Below are 23,284 nucleotides of genomic sequence, written 5' to 3'. Positions count from 1 at the left end.
ATATTATACATGGTGCAAAGGTTGGCAAGGTGCCAGTCCCAAGGCAGAGCTGTGACTCATGTTGCACTTGACTTTGCATGTTGCTAAGGTGACGGAGCCTAAACAGGTCCTTTGAATGTTGCCATAATAATAACAGGAAAAGCTCCATCATTTGTGTTCTGGCGTACAGCAGCAGAGCCCCTGAGCAGGAAAGCACGGCTCATGAATCCCCTGCTACCCCTGAAGCAGTAGTTCTCTGAAATTCAGAGGTTATGATGTATTCTTAAGAGCATTTTTATCATCCACTGTCAGTGTTACTGGGCGCCAGGATTGCCATATGGAGACCACACAGTTTCAGTACAGACTCCAAATTACACAACTGTTGTAATTTGAGCTAATCCTTCATAGCATGCAACTCGTCTCCTGACCTCCCATGTCTCTTGGAGCAAGATGTATTTTTTGATGCTGCCCTCACCTCAGTGCCCAAGTTTTTCAGTTCCTGTGTCGTGAAGTATTAAAGGATGCCTGAAAGAAGAATCCCTGGACTCCGAGAGTTAAATTACAAGGAGAGATTACACAAACTAGGGCTGCAGTTCCTGGAATTTACCAGCTCAACGGTTGTTTTGATCAAAGTTTTCAAGATGTTACGGGGAACAGATAAGATAGAAAGAGGGAAATTATTCCCATTGGTTGGGGAGTCTACAGCCAGGGGGAATAGTCTGAAAATTAGAGCCACTCCTTTCAGGAGTGAAATTAGAGAATCATTTCATGTCCAAAGGGTGTTAAAAATTGTGAAAATTCTTCCACAAATGGCAATGGATACTAGATCAATTGTTCATCTTCAATCCCAGATGGGTAGATTTTTGTTAACCAAGGGGAAATGGAGTGAAGACAAATTTGAAGAGTTAAGCCACAGATCAGGCACAATCTCATTCAGTGACGAACATACTCAAGGGGCTGAATGGCCGCCTCTTGTTCCTATTTCTCACAGAAGTAAGATTCAGGGGATAAATGTCTAATGGAACCCACGGAAAGATAGTTACAATTGGGATTTGTGGTCCAGCAATTGTCCCTTACAGCAGAAACTTAAGCTCTGTGTGTGTGTGTGCATGTGTGTGTATCCACAAGTGTTGAATAATTACATCTGAGTGAACTCTGCTATGAATATAGCCAGTCTGATTGAAGATATCATAAACAAATTACACAGCTTACTGACTTGGACAGGAAAATGTCTTCTGTGAATTAAGTGAGTGGGCTAAGAAAAACTACATTCACTTAAAATAAATCTGAGAATTTTGAACATCCTTCCAGAGCTGCAATAAAAAATGAGAAGCAAGCGAGATTTCAGGCAACAGAAAGAATCATTGCAACTGAAGATGAACTGAATTCAACTGTAATCATGACTTGATTTTGTCGGGGGTGGGGGGAGTGGTTTGTTACTGTTTATGGCCAAGCTGATGGCACATGTCCTTCCATCAATTTGATTTCCTTTCAAAACAAAAATAAAAATACCCGGAAAAACTCAGCAGGTCTGACAGCATCTGCGGAGAGGAACACAGTTAACGTTTCGAGTCCGTATGACTCTTCAACAGAAGAGTCATACAAACTTGAAATGTTAACTGTGTTCCTCTCCGCAGATGCTGACAGACCTGCTGAGTTTTTCCAGGTATTTTTATTTTTGTTTTGGATTTCCGGCATCCGCAATTTTTTGCTTTGATTTCCTTTCAAGCCTGAATTCACCCTTGTTTCCAGACAGTTCCTTTTGTGTTTGGGTGTCGGTTTCTGTAGCTGTAAGGTTGATGCTGTGTCACTGAGGATCTTCACTGCAGTGTTATTTACAAAATACAAAGTGTTTTTCACAGCAATCCGACCTGCCCCCACCCTAACTTGAACATCACTAGTCTGCCCACCCGCTGCTGCTGCTGTTCTGTGATCAGCCACAAGGTGGGGTGTGAGAGTAGTTGATTTGGCTGCATGTTGTCACAGTATTTTACAAATCTAATCCTAGTTTAGGGGTCTCGTGGCACAGTGGGCAGTGTCCCTACCTCTGGGCCAGAAGCTCCGGGTTCAAGTCCCACCCCAGGACTTGATGGCCACGCAGGATGTGTTGCCGAACAGGTAGATTGTCAGATAAAAGCAAAAAACTGCGGATGCTGGAAATCCGAAATAAAAATACCTGGAAAAACTCAGCAGGTAGATTATCGGCCTGTAAATCCTTCCAAGATGCCTGACGGCAGGCGGTAAGAGTGGGAGAGTTTCCTGGTCAGCCATACCGCATAAGGCAACAGCAGACCACTGCAGGCCTTTGCCAAGCACAGTCATGGACCAATTCATTCAAAGTCCTGGTCAGCAATGCCCTCTTTAAGCATGGACATTTCTTGAACACACACACTCAAGGATTGTACTGGATTTCAACTTTATAAGAGCATCTCACGCAGAAGTGCTTCGTGCCAGTTCAGACCATTACTCTCTCCCTCTCTAGGGAGCGACAGTGCCATCATTCCAAGAGGGTAAGTCAACCCTGGTGTTAACCCATTGTCTTGTTGCTTTCTTTCAGCAAGAAGTATGTTTATTCAGACCCAAGACACACCAAACCCAAACAGCGTGAAGTTTATCCCCGGCTGCCCAGTGTTGGAATCGGGAACCATGGATTTCTCTGCATCTCGGAGTGCCTTCTGTTCGCCTTTAGCCAGGTGCAGTACCTCACCACCTCCATTTGTTCATTCCGGGACTGTTAGGAGTGAACCGGGAAATTGGCAAGCTGCAAGAACCAATTTAGGAGAGAATGGAAACCAGTGCAGTGAAATCTGTCACGCTTACACTTGAATATTCTGATGGCCTGAGCATCTACAGCTCTCTGTGGTAGAAAATTCCACCGAGCTCCTAGTCAGGAGAGTGTAAAATTGGGGGACTGTAGTCTCAGGATAAGACACTTGCCATTAAGGTCAGAGACGAGGAGAAATGGCTTCACTCAGAGGGTTGTGGACCTTCAGAAATTTCTACCCAAGAGGGTTGTGGAAGCTCAATCATTGAGTATATTCAAGACTGAGATTACGAGATGTTTGGACACGAAGGGATATGGAGGTAGAGCAATCAACTGGAGTTGAGTTAGAAGATCAACCATGATCTATTGAATATAGAGTAGGCTCAAAAGGCCCTATGGTCTACTCCTGCTCTGATTTTTTAATGTCTTTAAAGACTGTACTGGCCATAAAGATTCAATGTTAAATTGCAGGGCAGGTTCAAGAGCTTCATTTGAAGATGAGAGAATCTTGTTTCAGGCAAACCTTCTGGTGGCTCTCAGCTGAGGGTTAGTTCATTCGAGATATGCCTCAGGATAGCAAAAAAGATTTGAGGATTCCAGAGATATTGCTAGAGCTGCCTGATTGATAGGGGAGGCGGTGGTATTGTCACTGGCCCAGTAATCCAGAGACCCAGGGTAATGCTCTGGGTGGCCCAGGTTCGAATCAGTAAATATTTGGAATTAAAAGTCTAATGATGAGGATGAAACCACTGTCGATTAGCGTAAAACCTGCCGCCCTTGCCTGGTCTGGCATACGAGTGATTCCAGACCCACAGCAGTGTGGCTGACTCTTAAATGCCCTCCGAAATGGCCTAGCAAGCCACTAAATTGTACTAAACCGCTAAAGACAAGGCAATAAAGAATATTGTCACTGGACTGGTAATCCAGAGACCCAGGGTGATGCTCTGGGGACCCGGATTCGAATCCCACCACGGCAGACGGTGAAATCTGAAATTGTAAAAAACCTCGAATTAAAAGTCTTTTGATGACCACGAAACCACTGTCGATTGTTGTAAAAACTCACCTCATGTCCTTTAGGGAAGGAAACCTGCCGTGCTTACCTGGCCTGGTGAATTGATGTCAGAACTTTGGAAGGAATGGGTCTGAATTCCTTTTCTCACTCCAAGCTGCTTTATAGTCTTGAGAGAGACGGTGACACTGTTACAGGTTGTGGGTGTGGGAATTTAAAGAGGTTGTATTTTAAAGGTACATCAAAGATAACAACAGCAACTTGCACTGAAATGGCACTATTAACATAGTAAAAAGTCCGAAGGTGCTGTACATGAGCATCATGTGACAAGAAATGACATGGAACCAAAGAAGGAGACTGTTGCGAGTTCAGAGTACAGTGCTTATTTTACCCTGATTAGAACTGAAAGTAACATGGCTATTTCCAGTCAGTGTCTCGTGGAAGAGGTCACATGACTACGGCAAGTCAGGTAGGACTATTAGTCTGTGATTGTATTTCAATCCAAACCGAGACATCAGGACAGGAAAGGGCCGGGTTTCAGGAGCACCTGACCGGCGATGAGTGAGGTGGAGAGGTTTAGGAGGGAGTCCCAGAGCTTAGGACCCAGATGGTTGGAAACAAAGCCACCAATGGTAGGATGAAGGAAGAGGGGAGAGGAGATGGACAAGAGGTGGTGGAAGGTTGAGATCTTTGAAGGTTCTGGGGACAGGTTGCAGATTACAGGACGACCCAGCATCCAGCTCTCTCTGGTAGGCAGAAGCAACACTGCCATCGTCTTTTAAATGGTCTTTTTTTTTTGCTCTGCAGGCAGCTGTTCAGGATTGACGGAGTGAAAGGGGTTTTCCTTGGGCCTGACTTCATAACCATCACCAAGGTAAGAGGGAAACATGCTGCTGCCCTTTTAGAGCTCATGTTATCGCAGGGTAAAGGGCAGATTTGACAGAGGTGCTCAAAATCATGAAGGGCATTGACATGTGAACATACAAATTAGGAACAGGAGAAGGCCCCTCGGCCCCTCGAGCCTGCGCCGCCATTCAATAAGATCATGGGTGATCTGATTGTGACCTCAACATCACATTCCCGCCTACCCTCTATCACCTTTCACCCCCTTGCATATCAAGAATTGATCTAGCTCTGCCTTAAAAATATTCAAAGTTTCAATTGTCAGAGTAAATAGGGAGAAACTGTTCCACTGGTGGCATCCAGAGGACACAGATTTAAGGTAATTGGCAAAAGAACCAGAAGTGACCGTGACTCAAATCCTCTGGTCAGGGTTGGCATCCCTCTTTCCGATGCTGACCAGGCGAAAAGATGACCACTTCGCTCCTTCTGATTTTTTTCTGACCAATTTTCTGATGGAGGATCCTGCAAAAACTCACTCAGCGCAGAAAACTCGGAGATGTCAGCGAAGGGGATCCGAGCTCCTTTTTTTTTAACTGTGCTAGCTACCACAATCTGGTCGGTAACGCTAACTGTCCCAGTGTGTCCATGAACCGGTGGGGAAAAAAATCCCGACCAAATACAACTCAAAAGTGTAAAAATCGCGGAAAGTGACAAATGCGTTACACTGAACATGCAGTCGTAGAAATATCAGATAACATTAATTTAATTTCTACTTTCCCGCACGAAATAAATAACTAACTCCCTCAAGCCTGAAAGGTTGTAATGTAAGGAGCCAGCAGATGATTACGAAAGGCTATATTGATCAAAGAAAGAGTTTGTTCTTGGAAATTGCTGACATAGCAATTATTAGTGTAAAAGAGTTTTTGTATTTCTACACGGGCTGTCCAACCACACCACAGCATCGGAATAAACTTGTAACAGGAGGTGTAAAATGAAATGCACTCACTGTGAGAACCCCTATCCTGGTGCCTCACTCGAAAGTCAATTGTACCTTTGTTCCTTCATGACCACTCGTCCTGAGATTAGATTGCTCCTTTCTCATTACCAGTCTTAATAGACCCTTCAGATCCCATTCGATCCGCAGATATTATCTGAGCCGTGGAATTAATTAATCCAACCTAAAACATTGTGGATTATTAAAAATAGCGCCACCAAATGTGTAATCTCTCAAGCTGTTGAATTGTCTTGCTCAGCCTGATTCGGTGTGTGCCGCCGGTGAGAATTTTTAACCATCGTCTCCTATTCGTGACAGGCAGTTCTCAGGTTTTACCAGCATCAGAGTCACTTAAAATCGTACAGAAACAGGGCTGCTTACGGCCACTCTCGATATTTCCTCTCAAATAACCTTAAACCAGTGGGATATGTGGGTCGGGGGGAGGAAAGAAATGAAGAGGGGTTGGGGTAAAGAGTATCTCCAGAGTGCAAGATCTTGTTTTACCCTGTCAATAGCCTGCCTCGATCGCCAGGTTTTAATAGATCTTGGTTCCCGAGAGTTAAGTAGGTGGGTAAGGGGGATAGGGTGGGTGAGGTAAGCGGGCAAACGGGTAACGCGGGTGAGCAGACGAACATAGGAATTCAGAGCAAGAGTAGGCCATTCAGCCCCTCGTGCCTGCTGCACCATTCAAGAAGATCATGGCTGATCTGATTGTGGCCTCAACTCTGCATTCCGCCTACCCCAGATAACCTTTGACTCCCTTGTTAGTCAAGAATCTATCTAACCTAGCCTTAAAAATCTTCTTTAACCCTGCCTCCAACCTCTTTCTGGGGAAAAAGAGTTGAAAAAGATTCACAACCCTCAGAGAGGAAAGCATTTTTCTTATCTCCGTCTTACATGGGAGACCCCTTATTTTTAAACTCTGTCCCCTCGTTGTAGTCTCACCCACAAGTGGCAAAGCCTCCTTGTTATCCACCCTGTCGAGCCCCCTCAGGATCTTACATGTTTCAATAAGATCACCTCTCATTCTTCTAAACTCTGATGGATAAGCTAAGTGGGAGGCAAGGGATAGGGTGGGTGAGTTAAGTGGGAAAGGGGGTAGGGTGGTTAAGGTAAGTGGGTAAGGGTGGCAGGTGGGTAGGGTAGTGAGGCTGGGTCAATGGGGATTCGGGTGATCAGGGGAGGAGTTGCCAGGGGTGGGATTGGCGCAGGTGGTAGTGGGAGTCAGGTGATGGGAGCTGGTCAGGTTGAGTCAGGGGGAGGTTCAAGGAGGGTAGTCAGAGGGTCGAGGGGTGAGTCGGGAGACGGTGTGAGTGACTGGGGGATCAGTTGTATAGTTACCCAGGAGTTAGACAAGGATTTTTCTGTCTAACATTTCCTGGGTAAATATTCAGGTAAGTGAATCAGAACTGTCTGAAGTCTCTGAAGAACTCAAGAGTGGGAGATTTTTTCAGAGAATCCAGGGGAATTGTCCATCGGAAATTCAAACTTCCCGGGAAATTCCTGCAGAGCCATTCTGAGGACTCCAAACACACACCTCCCGCTGTCATGACACTGGAAAATCTGGGCTATTATTTTACACAGTGAGTTGTGGTGATCTGGAATTGAACTGCCTGGAAAGGTGGTGGAAGCAGGTTCAATAGTAGCTTTCAGAGGAGAACTGGATAAATAATTGAAGGAGAGAATAAACGACTAGACGATGGGGCGAAAGAGCAGGGACTGGTGAACAAATTAGACAGCGCCGCCAAAGAGCTAGCACAGGCTTGATGAGCTGAATGGCCTCGTCGTGTGCTCTATCACGATGCTATTGGCGTTACTCACTTGTAAATGCCTCCAGCTGTGAATTTTAAATCTGCACTTGTCAACCAGTAGGCCTCCCACTGTTGAAATGAATTAAGACCCAGCTCAGAAAATTGCTCTTGGTATTTTAACCCCTGGAGCCTTTTCAACACTTGTCCAGGCTGAATTAGTGAGACGGTAGCTTGTTGGTCACATTACTGGATGAGTAATCCAGAGGCCTGAACTAATGCTCTGGGGACACAGGTTCAAATCCCACCACAGCAGCTGGTGGAATTAAAGTTCAGTTAACTGAATAACTCTGGAAGGGACTGCTATCATTGATTGTTGTTTAAATCCATCTGGTTCAAGAATGCCCTTCAGGGAAGGAAATCGACCACCCTTCCATAGCCTGGCCTACATGTGACTCCAGACCCACAGCAATGTGCTTGACTCTTAACTGCCCTCTGAAATGGTCCAGAAAAACGCCCAGTTCAAGGGCAATTAGGGATGGGCAACCAATGCCGACCTGGCCAGTGACACTTACTTCCCAGGAAAGAATTGAAGAAAAAGAAACAAAAAAGAGTCAACAGTTACAGGAATTGTAAGACAGTTTGAAAGGCCAGCTAATAAACTCCTCATTCTTTTGCTGTTCTTGGTAAACCTGGTTTATTTCTCTGGTGAAGCAGTGGGCAGGTGCTTCACAGCCGGTCTGCCTCAGTGCTGCTCCACTGTCATTTGGCAGGAGGTGGATGATCCCCAATGAATGTGAAAGCAAATGTGGGGAATGGTACAGGAAGATGCTGCAACTTGAACATTGCTGGAAAGAGAGACATGTTGTTGAAGCTTTTTGTCTTGCATTCATCGGGACAAAGGCAAGAATGCCAAATTTCAAAGGATCACAAAACCAAGCAGCAAGCGCTTGCAAAGCCCAGAACAAAATGCCGCCTGTTAGATGTGATTCCACGATTGGGCAATCCAGTACCAAGTGTGCTAATAGCTACACTAACAACTGATTTAAGATAATGATTTGAGCTCGTCATGTGGCTCATTTACACTTGCTAGAAGAGACATAAATTCATACTCCAGGACCTGTTCTCTACAAATAGAAGGAACATGATCAAGCCTTGCATCTTTTTTGAATTACCCAGGAGCTTGGGGAGTCTATAGTTCCCCATTGCTTTCTCCATGCTAACACCTCGACCAATCAGAATTGTTACGGACAGAAGGGGGATTAATTTAAACAGCCCTGATTTCTCCTCTCTCCACCCTTCTGTAAACAGAAAGATGTTTTTGATTTCTGATTTCCCCCTTCATAAGTGGTGGCATTGTTTCCCCAACCCTTAAATTTGGAGTGATCCAATCCTTTTAATAACCTCACAGCAAACTCGAGATAAGGTATAATAAGAGGGTTGGTTTATTTTACACACACACAAAATGGGGGAAGGAGTTCTCGCAGCATCCACCCCTTTTTGCACTCGTACAATAAAAGAGGGATAAGGGAAAGAAAGCGGTCCAATGAAAATAAGAGTTCTGGTTTCACTTGAGTCCAGAATCAAAAGCCCAATGGTACATTCCTTTAGAGTTTTGCAGGCTGAAACTGTTTCAGGGTGATCCAACTTTCCAGAAGTGAGGGCTTCCACGATGGGAGAAGATACGTAGAAATGCCACCAATACAGGAGTCCCAATATTCCAGTAATTCGCAGTGTAGGTGAGGGCCAGGCACTTAACCCAGACAGAGCTCTTTCTGCTGCTACCTGTTAGATGGTAAAATGGTAGACTGCCTGGGTTCAGTTCCACACGGCAATATTACAGGTTATAGCATTTTGGGGGAGGTCATGTGACACACCTCCCACTCCTTCCCCTGGGTCTTGGTCAAAGGATGTATTTTCCCAAGTCTGGAATCTTGAGGTGTTTAATAGAGGAGTCAGGGTCCCTTTTGTTCTTGCAGATGGCTCCGTTGGCTGGAGCTCTGCCTTTGAGATGTAAAGAGCACTGGTGCATTGCTTTGGAATTTGATTTTCTGCAGTCACAGAGGGCGTTAGCATCTCTTTAAAGGTAACAAGGTCCCTGCTGGTCTCTGCAGGTTAGAAATTCCTCTGGTATGAGTCATGGTAAAGCCTCAGACCATTTTAAAAATTAAATAATTTTATGAAGTAGCCAGGTTGATGTAGTCATATATTTATATTATACTACCTGTTTTCTAGCCAGGACAGAATCAACTTGCTAACCGATCTTCACCCTTTTCTACTGTAGTATAGATTGTTTGAAATTTGGCATTCTTGCATTTGTCCAGATGAGTGCACAGTGAAAAGCTTTGGCAACATGTCTCTCTTCTCAGCACTGTTCAAGTTCTGTACCACCAAGTGACTGTATAGCTCTTCTTTTTTCAACCCACACAGCAAATTTCATATGTCTTAATTGAAGGGGAACTGGACTCTATGGCAGCTTTGAAACGGTCTCTGCTGGTGCCTAGTGCGTTAGGAGTTGGCATCACAGTGTTACCATTGCCAGCAGTTCCACCAGAGAAGGCAGAGCAAATTTCTTCCTGTGCAATGGAGGAGCAGCAGCTGGATGAGTCACAGGACCACCGCTGTACCTCAACCAGTGTTTGGCTAACTAGTCGAGTCCTGGAAGTGGGTTACCTGCAGAGTAATCCACATCAGCAGAACAATGGTACGAGAGAGATGGAATAAAAGGGAGGGGAAAGATCATGACTGGGAAATGTGGTTTAGCTAGATCGCTCTTCACAATCATAGGTCCCAGACAGTGAGAGAAGCCCTATATTTCCTGTCAGTTTAAAGCTGACTGCCAGATTAGTTGGGGCTTTTAGCAGAATTGTAACATCCTATTACAGGGTCTTCATTAGGGAATCCTTCCTCCAACTTCTCTCTCTCTGTAGAAACATTCCAGTAATACAAACATAGATCAGGGAAGTGTCAAGAAGATATAATAATGTCTATAATGTTATTGGAAATTATTTTAAAATAGAGCTCTACTGTTGGCTGTGTGCGTCTTAATTGGATTAAAGCCAGCTGATCGAGAGGCTTTGACGTATAGAAGAAAAGTAGGTTTGAAATGTTCATTAGGTATAAGGAAGTTACAAGGTGAAGCGTAAAGGGGAAATTTGCATTTTTAAATAAGCCATTCAAAAGAATGGATGAAATATTACACCTAACCAGAAAAGTCAAACAATGTGTTTACTTTTTCCAAAGCTTACTAATAAAATTGGTGTTATGAAAGGGTTTCATTGTGAGAAGGGGTGAAGTTCAAACAGCCTAGTGATACAATGAGAATTTGCATTCAAAGAGGAAAACATGTATAAAGGAAGAGAAGGCTGTTGGTAGAAGAGGAGGGATTCTTAGATCGAAATCCTCCAGCCTGAAGGCCTCAAGTCACTGTCTGCAAGGACCCAGAGCTGAAAGAAACTCATTTTGAATTTGACTGTCCAGAGTGTGCTTTGCCAGGGGTCTGTTTAAATTTAGGCGTTTTACTGTTGTCTTAACAGAGGCGTAACTGAGAATCATATTAATTAGGGGATTTTTTAATAAGTTATTATCACAGTAATTTGTAGGCATATGTATGTGCTTAAAATCTTTTAATGAATAAATGTTTAATTTAGTTTTATAAAAACCTCTTGAGATTCGGTGGTCTTATTATAACTGAGTTCAAAGCCTGCACCTCGAAATACAAATTGCAAAAATTGGTTATGGCAATTGTTCCAGGTTTCCCTCTGGGATTTGAATAGCTCAGCATTTACCGCCATAATAGAAGCTCGGTCATGAGGTACACATATGCCTATTTCCGATAATTGGCAAAAGAGCCAAAGGTGAGAGGAGGAGAAAATAATATTTTGCAGGAAGTTTGAAATGTGTCACCTGAATGGATATTGGAAGCAGATCTAGTGCTTCAAAAGGAACTTGGCCAAATACTTGAAGGTAGAAAATTGCGGGGCTATGGGGAAAACCAGGGTTCTGGGTCTGAGCGAATGGCTCTTTAAAAGAGCAGGCACAGGCACGATGGGTGGAATGGCCTCCTCCTCTCCTCTGATTCTATTCTATATATTCCCAGGCAGATGATGAGGTGGAGTGGAAGCTGCTCAAGCCAGACGTGTACGCCACCATTATGGATTTCTTTGCGTCCGGCCTCCCAATACTGACGGATGAAGCTCCACGTTCTGATACAGGTGGGTGCATGAGCTGATCAACCGTGAAGCCTTGTCACCTCGGCAAGCCTGCGCGTTGCCCGAACCCAGAGCTCTGAGATAAGCCACGTCGGGCACTGCCTCAGCTCGAGTTAAACACTGCTCCTGAAATCCTTCTGTCTCCATGAAATATTCAATTTTTTTTTCTCTTTAAAAAGACAGATGAGGAGTTCTAAGATGCTCCAAGGGCGTCCAGCCCATGGAGGATTGTCTGACTGTGATAGCAACAAATTGCACAGCTTCACATTTCCAAATCAAAATGTCCCAAGGAATTTGTTCCATCAGAACAGAAGGAGTATATCATCTTCTTTCAAGGGAGATGGTAGCATAGCGGCAATGTCACTGGTCCAGTAACCCAGAGGTCCAGGCCAATCCTCTGGAGACACGGATTCAAATCCCACCAAAGCACCTGATGAAATTTTAATTGAATTAATAAATCTGGAATTGAAAGCTACTTTCAGTGATGGTAAGTATGAAACTATCATTGACTGTTGTTAAAAACCCATCTTTTTCACTCACGTCCTTTAGGGAAGGAAATCTGCATCCTTAACTGGTCTGGCCTACATGTGACTCCAGGCCCACAGCAACGTGGTTGACTCTTAACTGCCCTCCGAAATGGCCGAGCAAGCCACTCAGTTCAAGGGGCCTTTAGAGATTGGCGGGGGGGGCTGCAATAAATGCTGGCCTTGCCAGCAACACCCACATCCCATGAGAGGATAAATAAAAAGAAACGAGCTACTTTTGTCCCATGTTTCAATTGCTTCAATTTGTTTTTTGACGGGTTTTTGAAGCAAACTAAACTTAATTTTCTGAGGGTCTTTTCTCGCTCCTTGTTTTGAACACTGCCTTCCACAGCCTTTCACCAGATCGCCTCCGATCAGCTCATTACATCACAGCACTGACAAGCATCTGGGAGAAGCTACTTAACGGAGGGACCATCATTGAGATCTGTAAACCCAGAATATAGGGTAGACAGAGAGAAATTATTTCTGCTGGTTGGGGAGTCTCGGGCAACATGGGGCATAGCCTAACAATCAGAGCCAGGTCTTTCAGGAGTGAAATGAGGAAACGTTTGAACACAATTTAATTTGAATTGACTACAAAAGTGGAGGGTTTATGCTTCAGTTATATAGGGCATTAGTGAGACCACATTTGGTGTACTGTGTACAGTATTGGTCTCCTTATTTAAGGAAGGATGTAAATGCGTTGGAAGCAGTTCAGAGAAGGTTTGCCAGACTAATATCTGGAATGGGTGGGTTGTCTTATGAGGAAAGGTTGGGCAGGCTAGGCTTATATCCACTGGAGTTTAGAAGAATAAGAGGTGACTTGAGTGAAACAGACAAGATCCTGGGGGGTCTTGGCAGCCTGGACGTGGAGAGGATGTTTCCTCTTGTGGGAGAATCTAGAGCTAGGGGTCACTGTTTAAAAATAAGGGGTCACCGACTTAAGACAGAGATGAAGACAATTTTTTCCTCTTACAGAGTCATGAGTCTTTGGAACTCTCGTCCTCAAAAGTTGGTGGAAGCAGAGTTTTTGAATATTTTTAAGGCAGAGCTAGATAGATTCTTGATGAGCAATGGGGTGAAAGGTTATCGGGGGTAGGCAGAATTGTGGAGTTGAGATTACATTCAGATCAACCATGATCCTTTTGAATTGCGGAACGGGCTCGAGGGGCTGAGTGGCCTACTTCTGCTTCTTGCTCATATGTATGTGCACACAAATGGTGGAAGAAGCTGGCAACTCTCTTCCACAAATGGCACCTGATGCTGGATCAATTTTTAAGTTTGAGATTGCTAGACTTTTGTTGGCCAAAGGTTAGGGGGTGCGGGGCAATGGTGGGTAGATGGAGTGAGATCACTGATCAGCCATGGTTTCATTAAATGGTGGAACAGGTTTGAGAGGCTGAATGGCCTCCTCCTGTTCCTGTGCTTCAAGTTAAGAGGTTGTAGCCATCCATTAGAAATGACACCTATGGAAAGCAAGCGCAGCACTTAAACAGGCATCCAATTCTGCTTCCTGACACTTCAATTGTTTGAAAGATGCTGCAGACTGTGTGACTGTTACAGGTGCAGGATGTTGGTGCTTGAAGAGATGGAATGCGTTAATGTGTGGACACAAGATTCAGCATGTAACTGTGCCCAGCAAGTCTCAACCAGGGCTCGGTCTCTGACGACACTGTCTGTTATCTCGGATTGCGTAGCATTCAGTGCACAGAAATAGGTCTTTGAGCCCGTGGACATGTTGATGCTCCACACAGTCCTTCTTTAACCCCTTCCTTAACTCACTCTATCAACATAGCTTTCCATTCCCTTCTCTCTTATTTCTTGATCTCGTTTCCCCTTAAGTGCATCCATACTGTTCAACTCAGCCACTCCTTGTGGTAGCGAGTTCCATATTCTCACCACTCTCTTGATACCAAAAGCATCATCTAATTTTCCTCTTCCTGGCCCCTCCCCAATCCCTTCTCACTGAGAGCACAAATACCTGCTTGGATATGGTTCCTTGGGCAGCTGACCCAACGGCCAACGTCCATAAATTGAGATGGAAAGGTCCAATGGGATTTTTGACTGTGAGGACGGGAAGACATTCCATCCAAACCCAATTCCGTCCTCCCTCACTTCCCAATGCTCACTGGATAGAGATCAGGAGCACAGAGTTTGGCCATTTTACACTCCCTATCCTGGGCCCCAATTCAGCACCACCACTGCTGCCCCAATTTGAGATTTTAAGGACTTTATTTCCAAACTGCACTCCTTACTTTGTCTGAAATTGAATTTGGAATGGGGCGTGTTTGGACTGTGGCTAAGGCTGAATAATGAACCCTTGGCAGATACCTTGGCTTGAAGAAGGTTGTCTGAGTTAATTGAATGCAACTGGAGCTTGGTCTGACATTTATACCAGTCTGCATCAGAATGCAGGACATGCAGAAGAAAGCTCGAGATTGCCTCTCAGTTTTTAGCCCTTTTTCCAAAATGATGCCCCCCCACTGCTGGGTCCAAGTCTGAACCTAGTGCAGTGGCAAGTGAACTGGAATGGAGTTAAGCGATAAGGTGAGATAGGGAAGGTGTGAAAGGGAAGGTTAGGAGCAACAACACCTAGTGCAGTGGCAAGTGAATTTGAAATGGAGCTAAGTGTGGGAAGGTGAGTTTTGGCAGAAAGAACAAGGAAATCACTTTTTGCTTGGGAAATCAGAGTTTGAAAAGGATAGAGGAGCAGAGGAATTTGGGGGATGCAATACACAAATCACCACACGTAGTGACAAGAGGATAATAAGGCCATAACAAAAATGCAAACCAGGCACAAGAGGTTCAATTCTAATGCTCTACAAATGAATAATGGAGAAGTTAGGTTAAACTTGTATAGAATCTTGGTTAAAGTGTATTTGCAGAAGCGTGCACTGTATGCTCTCCTGATTATTAAAAAGGATCAAGAGGCACTGGAGAAGGTGCAGAGAAGGATGTTGGCGGATTCCTGTGCACAATGCAAGGGGTCACAACCACATAAATCAGAAGGTCGCCAGCTTTGCCGAGACATTGAGAGAGAATTTCTTTTCAATGTCCGATACTAAAACCCATCAAACAGGCACCACAAAGATGGGAAAGTTGGAAGCAAGTCGAGGCAAATGGGGAGGAAGTGATTACGTTGCCCAATCTCAGGGTTTTGAGGATAGAGGATTAAAATGTTTGGTGTGAAGGAGATTGAGTTCCAGAGTTGCCTCCAGTGGAGTATCATGGCAAGTTACCAGATTTAGGACTGATGAGAATCGAGTTTGTTTTTTAGGCAGGTGTCAGACAGGCATGGAGCCCCCAGAATTTCGAACTGGATTGGACATCATTTGAAGCGTTAAAATTTCTCAGCTGCTGCCAAGGTAGCTATACATTGCTGTGCCATGGTTTCAGTAATGACATTAATACAGGTGTAAATTGAGGCTGTTTCTTATGGTGAAAACAAACTCCAATTACATAATACACATTCCGCTACTGAGTACAGTGTTGCAGACAGGATTTGTATGGTCCCTTCCAATCCATAATCAGGATATTTGTGTGGAAGGTGTTGGTATTTCGTTCCCCTCAGAGTGATTTCTCCTCATATAAAATAAATTCCAGCAGCAAGTTTATGGGTGATTTTAAAAATAAGGAAGGTTACTTCTTACCACATACCTGCCTCGGATGTTTTAAATGCAGTGGCTCAATCACTCATCTCACTCGCACTATCACACATGCAAAGGTTAGATACAGGTGAAGTTAAAGCCGTAATTAGAAAAATGGAATTTATAACTCAGTCTTTATGTCGTTGCAGACCTGGTGTCATCTTAACTGAGTTGATAATTTAGTTGGAGTGAAGGTCTTGAACAAGCAAAGGATTTTAATGAAGCTGTGAAGCCTCTTGTATATGATTAGCCAGGAGATTGGTTCTCAGGTAGCCAAAGAAGCTGGAACGAGTACAGTATTCGGCTGCATGAAAAGTTTTCAGCTGTTTCAGATGTTTCTCTTTTGGATTTGTTTTGTTCAGGATACTTTAAACTACAGGCCCTGAAAGTTAGTTTTAGTCACATGACTGCAGGGTTAACATTTCTTGTGTTGAGACCACCATGATACCATAGCAGTTGACAATTGGTCATTCACTCTTATCCCTGTCTCAGCTTGAACTCAGAATAGCCTCCATTGTTTAACATGGCGCTCAGAGACCAACAGTCTTGAGATTTCATATTCCTCAAACGCTGGCTCATCCTTACACAACAAACTGTTTAAACTTCACAGGTGCCTGTGAAATACCTTTATTCAGGTCCATGTTTAACTAAATATTGGCCACAGAATCAAGTGCTGTCCACAGTTTAAATGCCCATAGTCACATGTTAAGTTGAACCATGTTAACAGGTTTAGTGGCCATTTTCACAAAGTATGATCTTACAGACTATAATACCCAGTATCCTCATGCTTGAACTGAGCATGACAAAGGTCTTACAGTGAAAGTTGTCATCCATGATTCCTTTAAAGAAAGCATGTGTTCCCTGACCAACTAATCAGGAACTTGACATCTGAGAGATGACAAAGGCTACTCCTTTTCTTTTGCCAAAAATATTCTTTATTCATACAATTTGAAAAGGTATATTGCATAACAGTTCAAATTTGTGATTACATTAAGTAGAGGGAACTACAGACCAGTGAGTCTCACGTCAGTGGTAGGGAAACTATTGGAGAAAATTCTGAAGGAGAGAATCTATCTCCACTTGGAGAGGCAAGGTTAATCGGGGATAGTCAGCATGGCTTTGTAAGAGGGAAGTCATGCCTAACAAATTTGATTGAATTTTTTGAGGAGATGACCACGTGTGTAGATGAGGGTAGTGCAGCTGATGTAGTTTATATGGATTTCAGCAAAGCCTTTGACAAGGTCCCACATGGGAGACTTATAAAGAAGGCAAATGCACATGGGATACAGGATAATTTGATAAGGTGGATTCGAAATTTGCTTAGTTGTAGGAGACAGAGGGTGATGACACAAGGCTGCTTTAGTGGCTGGAAGCCAGTGTCCAATGGCATACCACAAGGATCTGTGCTGGGTCCCCCTATTATTCGTCATTTATATAAACGACATAGATGACTATTTGGGGGGTAGGATTAGTAAATTTGCAGATGACACAAAGATTGGCCGGGTGGTTAACAGTGAGGTTGAGTGTCTTGGGCTACAGGAAGATACAGATGGGATGGTCAAATGGGCAGATAAGATGGAATTTAACCCTGAAAAGTGTGAGGTGATGCCTTGGGCAGGACAAACAAGGCATGGGAATGCATAATGAATGGTAGGACCCTGGGATGTACCGAGGATCAGAGGGACCTTGGTGTGCATGTCCACCGGCCCCTTAAGGTAGCGGGGCAGGTAAATAAGGTGGTTAAGAAGGCATATGGAATACTTGCCTTTATTAGCCGAGGCATAGAATAAAAGAGCAGGGAGGTAATGCTGGAACTGTATAACACGCTAGTTAGGCCACAGCTAGAGTATTGTGTGCAGTTCTGGAATCCACATTATAGGAAGGATGTGATTGCACTTGAGAGAGTGCAGAGGAGATTTACCAGGATGTTGCCTGGGCTAGAGAGTTTTAGTTATGAGGAGAGATTGGATAGACTGGGGTTATTTTCCCTGGAGCACAGGAGATTGAGGGGGAACATGATTTAGGTGCATAAAATTATGAGGCATAGATAGGGTAAGACAGGAAGGAATTTTTCCCCTTAGTGAAGGGATCAATAACTAGGGGGCATAGATTTAAGGTAAGGGGCAGGAGGTTTAGAGGGGATGTGAGGAAGAATTTTTTCACCCAGAGGGTGGTGGGAATCTGGAACTCACTGCCTGAAAGGGTGGGAGAAGCAGATACCCCCATAACATTAAAGAGGTATTTGGATGTGCAGTTGCAGTGCCATGGCATACAAGGCTATGGGCCAAGTGCTGCAAAATGGGATTAGAATAGTTAGGTACTTGTTTGACTGGTGCAGACTTGATGGGCCAAAGGGCCTTTTTCTGTGCTGTAGACCTCTATAACTCTATGACAATGTAGCTTGGGTTCTTTCAATACAGTACATGAGGTGCTTCAGTACACTTGCCGTAACAGGTTATATTTACAGTGTACATCTAAATTTCATGTCAAACATTCTTTGCTGCATTCCACCCGAGGGGTTTTACAGCCCTCGGTGTACTCTGGCATGAGGGTCTTAGACAGTGGCCTTTCCCCATTGAGCCTTTGCGGCAGCTGTGCCAAGTTTTAGTGCGTCCCTCAACACGGTGTGCTGAACCTTGGAATTTGCCAGCCTACAACACTTGGTTATAGACAGCCCTTTGCACTGGAAGACCACCAAATTTCAGTCAGATCATAGAGCATCTTTCACTGAGTTGATGGTCCTGCAGTAGCAGTTGATGTTTATCTCAGTGTGTGTCCATGGGAACAGCCTGTACAGCACAGAGTCCCGCGTCATGCAGCTGCTCGGGATAAACCTCAAGAAAATTTTCTTTGTTCATGGGATGTGGGCATCCCTGGCTAAGCCAGCATTTAGTGCCCATCCTAATTGCCCTTGAGAAGGTGGTGGTGAGCTGCCCTCTTGAACCGCTGCAGTCAGTGTGGTGTAGGTACACCCATACTGCTATTAGGGAGGGAGTTCAATGATTTTGACCCGGCGACAGTGAAGGAATGGTGATATATTTCCAAGTCAGGATGGTGCGTGGCTTGAAGGTGAACTTGCAAGTGGTGGTGTTCCCATACATCTGCTGCCTTGTCCTTCTGGGTGGTAGTGGTCACGGGGTTGGAAGGTGCTGTCGAAGGAGCCTTGGTGAGTTGCAAAACCACTACATCTCTGTCCAGACCTGCTTTGCAAAGGCATATTCCAGAAGGAATATCTTCGTCCTCTTCCCCTTCGCAGTCACCTCAAGGGCAACATGCGGAGAGGGGTGAGACTCCAGGTGTGCAGGGAGGATCCGATGGGGAGGTCCCTTCATAGCACCAGCCAAGCTGCATCTTGGTCCTTTTTTTGCAAGTTCCGACTGACCTTGTCATCATGCCCAGGTCCTCTTGGCAATCAGAGAGGCAGTGACTGAGGTCTAGGAGCAAGTCAGTTTCACGTCTTCTGGTTCAAGTGACGCTTAGTAACGTTTTCTAATTCTAATTTTACAAATGAGTGATTGATCCACAAGATGACCTATTGAATAATGAATTATGTGTATTCCTCATCATAGACTGGCCTCACACTGAAGTTCTTTCTCCCCTGTTGCTTTTAGCTCCTTCGGAAGAAGATGATGAAGTTGTCGCCATAATCAAGGAGTTGTTGGACACCAGAATTCGGTGAGTAGCAGTGGAGCACTTGAAATATTAATGTAAGAGTAAATCACAGTATATATTCTTAATTCCCATAGCAAGAGCCTTTTAATACTAAATATTACCTCAGATGATGCAAAGTGGTGGCTTTTTTAACTGCTACTAGAAGCAAATGGTTTTCTGCTTCAGGTGCTATACCGGACGAGCTGTGATGAATTACTCCTATTTTGGGGGTCTCCTATCTGGACAATTGTTCATGCATTAGTCTTGATGTTAATAATTGATCAAGAGCCATTTTACTACAGAGTGAAAATTTAAGCAAATTCCTGGCCTGCAAGTGAGTCTGGGTGAGCAGAGATGTGTTATTGTACACTGTGAGGAGAGGGCTACTGCTGCTGCTGCTTTTCATGGTAAAGGTTTGTTTCCGTGTTGTTTTTGCTGTGCGGAGTTGATTTAAACTGCAGGTCACAATCCTACAGCTCTTGGGGTCACTCAAAGAGTGAAATATGCATTCTTCATTGAAAAATAATCTTATTTACCGGTGTTCACATTCACCAAACCAAATGGAGTATGTCCCTTTTCCTCAGCTATTTCTGGACTTGAATCAAAAATGCACCCAGTATGTCAGAAGGTGTTTAAAAAATCTTCAATGGACAATGCTCTTGGTCGGGGTGGTCCTTATCCCTTTAATCATGTTTTCATGAAAATAAACAGGGAGTTCTCCCAGGTGTCTTGGCCAATATTGATTCTCCCCAGTAACGAAAGTAGACAATTTAGTCATTATCACACGGCTGTTTGTGGGATCTCTATGTCAGAAACTAGCTGCCACTTTTCTAACGTTACAACAGTGCCTCTGCTACAGGGGGTGTAAAGCACTTTGGGATGCCTTGAAATCATGAAATGCGCCATCTAAGTGCAAGTCTTTTGAAGTTATGAATGTTTCAAAACATTCACCTAAGGACTGCTTACAGACTGCTTACACAGTCCTTTGACTTGAAATTTCCACACTTGCTGGGAATTCTGAGTGATTTGCTGTCCCAGCCATTTCTGGTCGCCCACCTTCGAGGGCGGCAGTCGTTCCAAACTGAGCAAAGTTTTCTCTCCTTCTTTTACACCACTTTTAAAAACAAGTGTTCATTGTCTTACTTCTTGTTGAGTTTAACTTTGGGTGTTTTTTTGACCATGTTGTGAAGTCACAGACACACATACACAAACATATGGGTTATATCCTGGTCTGTATCCTGTTATTATGTTCCGACTGTTGCTTTTATTAAGTTATATCTTTTGTCCTGGAGTGTAATTGTGATCAAAAGATAAGATCTGCCACCAAACTCGTTAAAGTTCCAGCGCTGCCTACATTAGGTGGCCTTTCTTCATTCTGTACAAAAGCAATGTATGTTCATATCTATATTCTCGCCGTGCTGTTATAAGGTATAAAGTGCCTGCTCACCTTGCTTAATTAGCAGCAATGGTTCACATCATCATCAGCAGCATTCAGCAATATAAAGAGTGGCACCAAGAATCTGGAATACTAGCGCCACTCTCCTGAAAGTGGCATTGGAATAGTGGACAATGATTGAATAACTTGGCGTGAACATCAGAATGTGTCGAGGCTATCCACTTAGGGGTGACCTGATGGAGGTCGTCACGATTATGAAACAGGCTTGATAGAGTCAGACGGAGAGATGTTGTCGGCGAGACTTGGGGCCAGCAAGAAAGACAGTTCTCAGTAAGTCCAGTCGGGAATTCAGGAGAAACTTCTTTACCTAGGGAGTGGTGAGAATGTGGAACTCGCTCCCACAGGGAGTGGCTGAGGTGAATAGGATGGATGCATTTAAGGGGAAGCTGGATAGACACGTATGGGAGAAAGGAATAGAAGGACATGTTGATAGGGTTAGATAAAGAAGGGTAGGAAGAGGCTCACATGGAGCATACATACTGGCTTGAACCTGTCGTTGCTGAAAGGCGTGGTTCTGTGCTGTAAGAAATTTGTCATTTGCTGTCTATTCCTGTTCAGCTTTGATCACCTTCCTGTGCTGTATTACCAGCAGGAGGCAACCATACACGCAGTCCTGTTTCCCCCTCATCCCACTGTCCAGAGACTGAAGTGTCTCTCCTCTGCATAAAAAAAATCAAGCAAGTAATTTTTGGCTAATTCTAGCTGAAGGAGACCTGGCTAAATGCCAAGTGCAGTCCAATGTTTGTTTGAATCTCAATGGAAGCCTGAGTTGTACCTGAGGCATCTTAACTGTGATTTCTCTCCCCTCTGACCCAACCATACCCCTTAACTGACAGGCCCACAGTGCAAGAGGACGGAGGTGATGTGATCTACAAAGGGTTTGAAGATGGGATTGTGAAATTGATGCTGCAGGGTTCATGCACGAGCTGCCCCAGCTCTATCATCACTTTGAAGAGTGGAATTCAAAACATGCTGCAGTTTTACATCCCAGAGGTGGAAGGCGTTGTACAGGTAATAGCAGTGAAAGAGGTGCCTGTTACACTGGGTGTGGACCAGTGGCACTCCTCAACTGTGTTTGGGCAGCTTGTGAATTAACATGTAGATTTCTGAAAAACAACCTGTATGTGGTGAAAGTGTTAACCTAAGAACATGAGAAATAGGAGCAGGAAAAGACCACGTGGCCCCTCGAGCCTCTCCATCGTTTAATAATATGATGGCTGATCATCTACTTCAGCTCCACTTAGGGCTACGCTCTCACGATAAACCTTGGTTCCCTCAGTATCCGAAGATCTGTCAATCTCGATCTTAAATATACTCACCGACTGAGCATCCACAGCCCTCTGGGTTAAAGAATAACAAAATTCACAACCCTCTGAGTGAAGACATTTCTCCTCATCTCAGTCCAAAATACCTGACCCTCTGGTTATAGACTTTCCAGCTAAGGGAAAGAACCTCACAGCATCTGTAGTCTCTATCACTGGGACATGAGCAAGACCTTCTCTTGGTGTGTCAGTAGTGTCTCCAACTGAAAGGGAGAGTAAATTATCAATAGATCGCCTCAAACTATTCAGAGTTGGTTCATCAATGGGAAGCTTTCGAGCTATTTTGGGCTTGGCAATTTTAGCAGCTTTACCATAAGGGAAATGGGCGGTATGAATGGACCTCCGACAAAGAGAGGCTTGCGTAAGAAAAAGAAATAACTCAGATTTATTTGGCACTTTATTACATCTTTCCATACTTGCAACATTTATTTCCTTTGAGGTCCAGCCACTGGCTTATTTAATCATCAAGAAAAAAATTCAGGAATTACCCCAAGCAAAATTCTTAGCAGATGCCAGAGCAATGCCCAAAGTAATTTTGTAAGTTTCTTCCTGACCTTTATTGGGTTGGGTTGAGCACTGGGGCTCGGTGTGTGGTTTGGAAATCAAATTGCTGATGATTAACTCGTTAACTTAGGATTTCAGGCAATGTCAGGAAACCACAGTCATGGGTGTTAAGCTTGGTTCATTGAGTCTGAAGCTCTTGGGTTCAAGATCAACTCCATAAATTTAAGCGCATCATCTAGCCTGACTCTCTGATGCAGTGTGTGTTGTAGAGTTTACAGCGCAGAAAGAGGCCCTTTGGCCCAACCAGTCCGTGCCGGCCATCAAGCCCCTATCTACTCTTATCCCATTTTCCACACTTGGCCTGTAACCTTGTATGCTATGGTGTTTATGGTGTTTCAAATGTTCAGTTGTGAGGGTTCCCGCCTCTTATCAATCTTTCAGGCAGTGAGTTGCAGGTACTGCACCCATCCCCCACCTCCTCCCACCACCACCACCTCCCCACCCCCCCTCACCCATTTTTCCACCACTCCCCTTTAAACCTCCTGCCCCTTACCTTAAATCTATGTCCCCTGGTTATTGACCCCTCTGCTAATGGGAAAAGTTTCTTCCTATGCCCCTCAGAATCTTATACA

General features: G+C 44.3%; 1 protein-coding gene across 1 annotated transcript in view; it reads left to right on the top strand.

Annotated features, from left to right (window-relative positions):
- LOC144694836 (NFU1 iron-sulfur cluster scaffold homolog, mitochondrial-like) overlaps positions 1-23,284 on the top strand; it is a 34,140-nt gene that overhangs the window by 9,194 nt on the left and 1,662 nt on the right. Inside the window, exons 3-7 of the mRNA XM_078565460.1 lie at positions 2,537-2,672; positions 4,560-4,626; positions 11,437-11,551; positions 19,331-19,394; positions 21,663-21,837. Of these exons, the coding sequence (XP_078421586.1) occupies positions 2,537-2,672; positions 4,560-4,626; positions 11,437-11,551; positions 19,331-19,394; positions 21,663-21,837 (557 nt within the window). The remainder of the gene's footprint in view (positions 1-2,536; positions 2,673-4,559; positions 4,627-11,436; positions 11,552-19,330; positions 19,395-21,662; positions 21,838-23,284) is intronic.

This window comes from Cetorhinus maximus, chromosome 20 (assembly GCF_964194155.1).
Source record: "Cetorhinus maximus chromosome 20, sCetMax3.hap1.1, whole genome shotgun sequence".
NCBI classification, from domain to species: Eukaryota; Metazoa; Chordata; class Chondrichthyes; order Lamniformes; family Cetorhinidae; genus Cetorhinus; species Cetorhinus maximus.
The sequence above is the reverse complement of the archived record's forward strand: the minus strand, read 5'-3'. Positions and strand labels throughout refer to the sequence as shown.